General features: G+C 38.8%; 1 protein-coding gene across 1 annotated transcript; it reads left to right on the plus strand.

The window, feature by feature from the left end:
* Nucleotides 1-5270: 5270 nt before the first annotated feature.
* trhrb (thyrotropin-releasing hormone receptor b) lies at nt 5271-7211 on the plus strand. The gene is made up of 2 exons (XM_053334487.1): nt 5271-6056; nt 6786-7211. The coding sequence occupies exons 1-2, from the start codon at nt 5271-5273 to the stop codon at nt 7209-7211; spliced, it is 1212 nt and encodes a 403-aa protein (XP_053190462.1).
* Nucleotides 7212-7729: the final 518 nt, after the last annotated feature.

Consider the following 7729-nt stretch of genomic DNA (forward strand, 5'->3'; position numbering starts at 1 on the left):
TAAGTCAGCATTCGTTAGTGAGGGCAGAAGCTGGTAGGTTGAGTTGAATCTTTATTGGGTTGAAGTTGAACTGATATGACAGATGTATTCATGGGTGAAAGAATTTGTGATGTATTTTGTATTTCTGATGTCAGTCTGTAAATTAACAAGGCTAGTAGGTGCCAAAAGTGTTTAAAGAATTCAGGAGAGACACTGTCAGGTCCGGGCAATTTATTATTTAACATTTGCAGTTGGGGCTTTGTAGAGTTTATCTGATGTCAATGGCACATCTGGTGCCTGTCTCTTGCTTGGATTATTAAGATAAGTCCACTTTGTTACAGAAGGACTATCTCCGATGGGTAAGGGTCTGTGATCACACACTATAAATGACTGTGAAATACCTTAACATTTTCCCTGTTGAATGCTTTATTCTTTTTTTTCCTTTTTTGTGTTGTATCTAATGAGCTTATTGCTGTTTTCAAAATGATCATATTGTTGTTGTTGTTATCATGTTTAATCTGAAATTTTGTTTTTTGTATTTTGTCCAATTGTACATTTCTTAATCTTCTGTTCCATATGTTTCTAGTTCTTTTTTTTTTCTTGCTTGTTGAGTATGATTTTATTTGTACTCTAATGACTGCCTTATCTGCTTCCCGTAGTACTGATGACAACATTTCTGGGGAGTCGTAGATTCCCACTCTCTCTGTATAAGGGCAGTAAAATTATAGTCTTTAAGCAATCAGTCAGTTGGGAGAGTGTTTTGTAGTGGATTCAGGCGAGAGACACTGATGCATGGTCACTACTAATGATTGGATCTAAGAAGTGTGTTACTATCTAGCAGAACACACTTACCAGTAATGGAAAATAATACTCATGAGTATGATTTAATTAGTATATAATTATAATATAATTAGTATAATCCAATGAAAATACCAATCATTGTGTTTTTACCTTAGAATGAGTCCTTTATATCTACATAGGGAGCAGGTCCTCTTAAACAGATCACGCCATGTTGCACTGTCATATTTCTACAGTAGCCCAGAATGGACAAACCAAACACTGACTCTAGAGAGGGCTTTCATATTTTTCTCAAATTTCACAGCCATCATATGTTTCGGTGTATTCAGTTGGTTGTAGTCTGAAAACTTCACTGCTAAATGCCACTAAATTCTACATACTGGTCCTTTAATGTAATTTCCATTAGTGTCTGGGCTGATTTATACTCTTGTAACATTTATATCAAATGACGCACGCTGCTGTCAGTTACTGTTGCTTAAAAAGTGTCTCTGAGATATTTTAGATTATAGCTGAAGTAGTTATTTGGAGGGTCTGGGTTTGGTCTGGGGGTTTATGATACTGACCATATCATTTCCATACTACGTTTGATTTTGACCAGGGACATTTGTTGAATCATCATCTTATCTCCCCTCATATCCTGTCATCTCTAAACTGCTCTTTGGATTCAAATTTGTGGATTGACCATCAAAAATATACAGAATATATAACAGAAATGTCTGCTATGAAGTCAGATGAGTTTCCTCTCAGGCTCAGTACTGGTCAGGTTTGTCCTTTGGGGGGCAGTAAAACTCTTTATGTTGTTTCTACAAATTCTTCTCTGCCACTGATGCTGCTGCTGTGTGAATGACAATCAAACAGACATGTTAAAGCTAGACAATAATGGTAAAATAATGATGAAGCTCTGATAATTACCACTGATTTAAGAATGAATGTGTAAACAGTTCTTCATTTCCAGAAAAACAAATTGGCGAATTTGCACTATAGCAATTAATTTGCACCCTTTGTTATAACCAAAAAGAGACCGTCCCTGTCTTATTGTTTTTTAGCTTGTTCTTAATTACTATTCTTACCTGTTTTCATTGTTTTTTACTTATTCATTTTTAATCAGTGGTCTGTATTGTATTGATTGTTTTTGTCATGTCTTGCTGTTGCTAAGGGAGATTTCTTTTTTTTGTTTGTTTCCATGTATTTGTGTACAAGCTAAATCCCCCATGTGAAACAATAGATACTGAACTAATCAGAGAAAGGGGTTTGAACTGTTTTGAGGAGATGCCACAACAGTTTCAATCTGTACATTTGTAACTAAGAGATAAAAAGCTAACAGATAACCAAAGTCCTATTTTGTACTAAAGCCACAATCTTTATCCAAATAGCTATAACTTACTTACTTTTGAATAAAAAAATGTGGCTTTTGAGTAAGTGTGTAGATGTAACTCTTTTCCTATTGGGGCTGTTTTTTAATAGCCTTGCACCTATGTGATGTGTGTATGATTGCCCCCCCTTTTAAGTAAAGGCAGTAAACTCTTAATAGTAATCAATTTGGAATGTAGGAAAATGTCAAACCCGCTACACATAAACCTGCTTTATCATCTGATTTGTGTCAACTGACTTCACATAGGCCTGAAAAGCAGAAAACAAACATGCGTAAAAGCAATCTAAAACAGACTTTCCTTGCTGAGAGTGGATTTCCACACCAAATTAAGGGCAGTAAACTCTTAATTAGAATCAATGAGGGAAAACGCACATAAAACCTGTTACAGTAAACAAACTGGCTCTATTATCTGATTTGTGTCAACTGACTTCACCCACAGGCCTGAAAAGCAGAAGAACAAACATGCTTAAAAGCAATTGATCTAAAACAGACTCCTTCCTTGCTGAGAGAAGATGGGAATCATGGGAGCAAAAAAAAAAAAAAGGGAGGGCGTCATTGTTATGTAATTCCCCGTTGTCCCCGTCCACCTGTTGCCAGTGATGGACGGCTGGCGACTTCAGCGCTCGCAGGCACAATTGCATGAATAAAGTGGCGAGTTGGCGTGATCGTCACCATTCTCAGCACAGTTCCAGGAGAATGTGCACAGTTGGTGTGGAGGAGAGTTTCCCACCTCCACAGTGTTGTGCAGAGAACAGACAATACTGCAGATTCCCATGTTGTCGGACAGCATGGCAGTTAATGCAGGTTACGCACTGAAGATCTGTCTTTTTGTGCTTTTCATGTTGGCATTAAAACAAAGTACTGGTCTATTTTTTAGCTTTACTCATATATTACAATTTACTGCTTTTTACTTGATGAAACAAAGTGTGAATACGCTGATTAAATGCACAGCACAGAAGGCAGTGTTGGAAAAGAAACTCTAATTAGTACTTTCATTAACTAAATATATCAGAACAATATTCAGTTATCACATTTTAGTAACAGTTTGAACTTACACTGTGTCGCATTGTGTATCAGGGACATTTTTGATTGGTTCCAGCTTCTCAAATGTGAAGTTTTGCTGTTTTTCTTTTTCATATATGACAGATAAGTGAATATCTTTATATTGGCCTCTGAGAAATTCTGAACCCCTTTTTACCTATTTATTAATATTTCAAAGCCTGAATTATTAATCCACTAATCTAGACTATAATTGGCAGCGTCTTTGATAAATGCATACTCTGTTATTAATGAACCCTGGTTCCTTCATTGAAATAAAGATATAATAAATATTTTTATCTCATCTAAAGGTGAAATGTGGACATACGGTGTTACAGCATATACAACTGAAAGTGAGAAACAATAAAATTTGACATCAAAGCTCCTCTCTTCTTAAATACTTGTTCTTTTATTCTTTACCATCTTAATCATGTTTTGTAACATCGAGACATACTATATCCTCCAATTTTCTGGAAATTTGGTGAGTTTTGCAACCTCAAAAGACTTTAAATCTGTATTCAAAAACACCCATCATATGGTGGGCATAGTTTAGACTAATATGTTTGAAGATCCCCTCCAGACATAGTTTAAGATGTATAAGATGCTCTGCTCAGAATAATAACGTCTATTTGATGTGTTTTTTCCACAAAGAAAGTTAAATTACTAACTTATGCTCCTTCTCCCTCTTTGGGAAATGCAAAGTGTCTCCTACTTCTACACATTCTCAGTATGGTACCAGTAAGGATTCAAGTTTCCACATCACTTGTTTAAGTTTCATACAAAAGTGCAAAATACTGCTTGCACGTACATAATTTGGACTCGGAGGAGGGTTTTTTTTTCTGCACCGTGAAGTTTTCTTCTAGATTTATAGCAACATGAAAAAGCTAAGAGGTACTGAATATTCAAATGTCTGAATTATATGAAAATATTTGTTTTTATTGTCTGGTCAAAATCTTCTGAGGGCATTAATGGTTGCATTAGGATGAACTTGGACACATGACCTCAGTATTTCTAAAATGCCAGCTAGAACTTTGATCTTAACTGCAGTTGGAAATCTAAAGTCTATTTATTATAAGCACATTACTCCTCTTGGATCATTGTCAAGAAACATTCATGAAACGTCATTGGAAAATATAACAGAGCAATCCAATTAACATTTTACAATATTATTTATGTAATGGCTCTTTTTGTTTGAAAATGCAGTCCTGCAGAAGAGAGTGTGCAGCCTTCTCCACCATCTTCCAAAAACACCCACTTCTAAATTACATTCCACATGAAACTGCACCATGGAGTCAACCTATAGCTCTAACTGCCAGCAAATATTGACCAGCTTCATCGTATAAAGACTGTATGCAATTCCATTATGGTGCCTATTTCATTAAAGTGACAGCCTGTTGAGCTGGGCTACTGAGTGGAGGTCAGACATCCCTGTAAAATCACACATCTCACAAACTGAATTCAGATATTGAAGCTGTCAAAGTCAATTTGAGGAAGCAGCTAGGCAGTCCAAAGACTACAACCTTGAGCAGTAACAGAAAAAGAAAGACAAAGCACACCTACACCGTGAGTTAAAATCATCTTTTTAGCCAGTACTAACAATGATTTCTGCTATCTACAAAATAACCATCAATTTATGTCAGAACAACAGAAAAACACACATATGTTGATCAGTTTTGTTAATGGGGGGAGGTCTGGTTTCGAAAATGTAATGATGGGTTAATCCCCTCGTGTGCATAATAAGAGCTCGTGCCAAAAGCAGGGCTCAAAAACCAAACCGCCATCTGTCTGACAGACACAGTTTGTTCTGACGAGACCACGGTGACGCATCGCCTTTTACGCACAATACGACCAAGGATTTACACCGGAGTCCGAGCAGCTCTTTGGCACTTTGTGTTGCTGTGATATGCAGAACGTCTGGGTGCACTTTCAAAGTATTAGATGCCAATATTAACTGTTCCAGACCTATACAGCTAAGTTGATTTCTCCCTTCTGTCGTGCGTAAAACCTGTTGGGTGCGTCGGGGAGCAACACATCTGCCGTGAAGTCCAGTTTTTTCGTGAAATATTTGAGCTGATAACATAGAATGGAAAACTTAACAACAGCTCCAAACCTGAACAACACTTTAGGGATTTGGACAGACTACAGTATCCAGTACAAAGTGATAAGCAGTTTTCTGCTTTTTGTGATTTGCGTTTTGGGAATCGTTGGAAATGTTATGGTCATCTTGGTGGTGCTCACTACCAAACACATGAGGACTCCTACTAACTGCTACCTGGTCAGTTTGGCTGTGGCTGATCTGATGGTGCTGACAGCGGCTGGTTTACCGACTATCACGGACAGTATCTTTGGATCTTGGGTGTTTGGCCACTATGGGTGCCTCTGCATTACCTACTTTCAGTACCTCGGGATCAACGCCTCTTCTTGTTCCATAACAGCGTTTACTATAGAGAGATACATCGCCATCTGTCATCCTATTAAAGCTCAGTTTCTGTGCACTTTGTCCAGAGCAAAGAAAATCATTTTGTTCGTTTGGGCTTTTACGTCTCTTTACTGCGTCATGTGGTTTTACCTGTCAGATATCCAGGAGCTGGTGTACGAAAACATCACCATTATCACCTGCGGCTACAGAGTGTCCAGGAAGTTTTATTTGCCTATTTACTTTTTCGATTTCGGCGTCTTCTTCGTGTTGCCGCTGCTCCTCTCCGCGGTCCTGTACGGGCTCATCGCCAGGATCCTCTTCCTCAACCCGCTGCCCTCCGACCCAAAAGACAAGAAGAAGAAGAATGGACACAACAATCACGCCATCAATAAGAGCACCAGCTGTAAAAACTCTCGCCACTCCAGCTCCACCGCGACCTCCCGCAGACAGGTGAGGGTCCTGTCAGATTCGCAGCCTTCACACTAAACTTACAGATTCCTGCTAAAACTGCAGAAAAGTCCGTCTTAACCCTAACTCCGTTTTTAGTCACGCAATGTACCATAAAATGTCTTCAACGCAATTTCCAAATTTTGTTCATGAAGTTAAGAAAATAAGAATAAAAATCAGGGTGAGAAATAAATCACATTCTCTGTTCATTTAAGAGTCAGTACTTCATTGGATGGCTTTTGATAAACATTTGCTGCACTACAGTTCATCACACATCAAAAACACTTTCTTCTGGTAACCTCATTGGGTAGAGGGGGGTGGGGTGGGGGGGTCCTCTTTTTCTCTTTTTTACCTTTTTTTTTTAAGTTTTTTTACAAAGTCTGGGGAAAGAAGTGAGAAAAAATTGGATACCACTTGCTGGAAAATGTTTTCTTTTGTTCTTATTGTAAATTGAGTGAACTGACAATTTAAAACCAGAATCCTCCTCACTGTCATCTAAAAAATAGCATCTCTCTGGGTTATTATAAACTCAAAATGTTGAAGAGCAAGAACTAATTATGTTAGGAAATCTTTAGACCATTTGTTTCTTTGTAACATCAAAGAAGTGACTCTTCATTTGTTATTTTTATTGACTGTTCATTGCTCAACAACAGTATTGATTTGGCCTTGATGTTCCTCTGAGAGCTTTATTAGTGCAGCAGTTCTCATATTTCTCCTTGTTGCCCACTATAGGTGACCAAGATGCTGGCAGTGGTGGTGATCCTGTTCGCCATGCTCTGGATGCCGTACCGCACATTGGTGGTGGTCAACTCCTTCCTGGACCGGGCCTACTTGGACAGCTGGTTCCTGCTCTTCTGTCGAATCTGCATCAACCTCAACAGTGCCATCAATCCGGTCATCTATAACGCCATGTCTCAGAAGTTTCGCGCCGCTTTCCGCAAGATCTGTGGCTGCGGGTGGAAGGGCTCAGATAAACCTGCTACCTACAGCGTGGCTCTCACCTACAGCGTCGTCAAGGATACGTCGATTGTGGAGAGCACGGATCACTTCACAACAGAGCTGGAGGAGCTCACTGTCACAGACGAACTGTTGTCTGATCAGAAAATGATGTTCCCAGACTCCTCTGTATATGGGAAAGTGAATTTCAGCGATGCTTGAGGCACGAAAGACTCCATGTTTGAGGCCAGAGTATCGACTCTGAAGGTCAATCGCAGATTGACGATTTTGAAAATGTTGCTCAATGGTGTCTGTGAAATGGGAATATTGTTTCCTGAGTGCCTGCTGACCTTTTCGAAGCCAGACTGCTGTACCTAGAGATGTAAACAAAGATTATAGCGACTGATACTTAATGACAGTGTTTGAGACATGAAGCCAAACTTGCTCTTCATCAAGAACGATTCCAGACATTAGAGTCACAAACACTGACAGATAAGCATTCTTTTAATCGCACAGGTGTTATCTAATCTCTGTAAGATACTCATGTTTGAGTCTGCAAAACATGAATGTGAACAATAACACCATTCTCACCTCTTCAATGCCACTTTCAAATAAAGACTCATATCTGATCTTTAAAGCTGCACAGAACTGCACAGCGGTGAGCGATAACTGGAAAAAATGTGAACTCCAATACCCAGAAATCCTGTGGTGTGACATCACTAAACTACCCACAACACCTA

This window comes from Scomber japonicus, chromosome 15 (genome assembly GCF_027409825.1).
Source record: "Scomber japonicus isolate fScoJap1 chromosome 15, fScoJap1.pri, whole genome shotgun sequence".
NCBI classification, from domain to species: domain Eukaryota; kingdom Metazoa; phylum Chordata; class Actinopteri; order Scombriformes; family Scombridae; genus Scomber; species Scomber japonicus.

Excerpts from the sequence above, each read along its gene's own strand:
- trhrb (XM_053334487.1), top strand. The coding sequence starts at position 5,271 with ATGGAAAACTTAACAACAGCTCCAAACCTGAACAACACTTTAGGGATT. Across the intron at positions 6,057-6,785 it reads CCGCGACCTCCCGCAGACAG|GTGACCAAGATGCTGGCAGT; the intron begins GTGAGGGTCCTG and ends TGCCCACTATAG.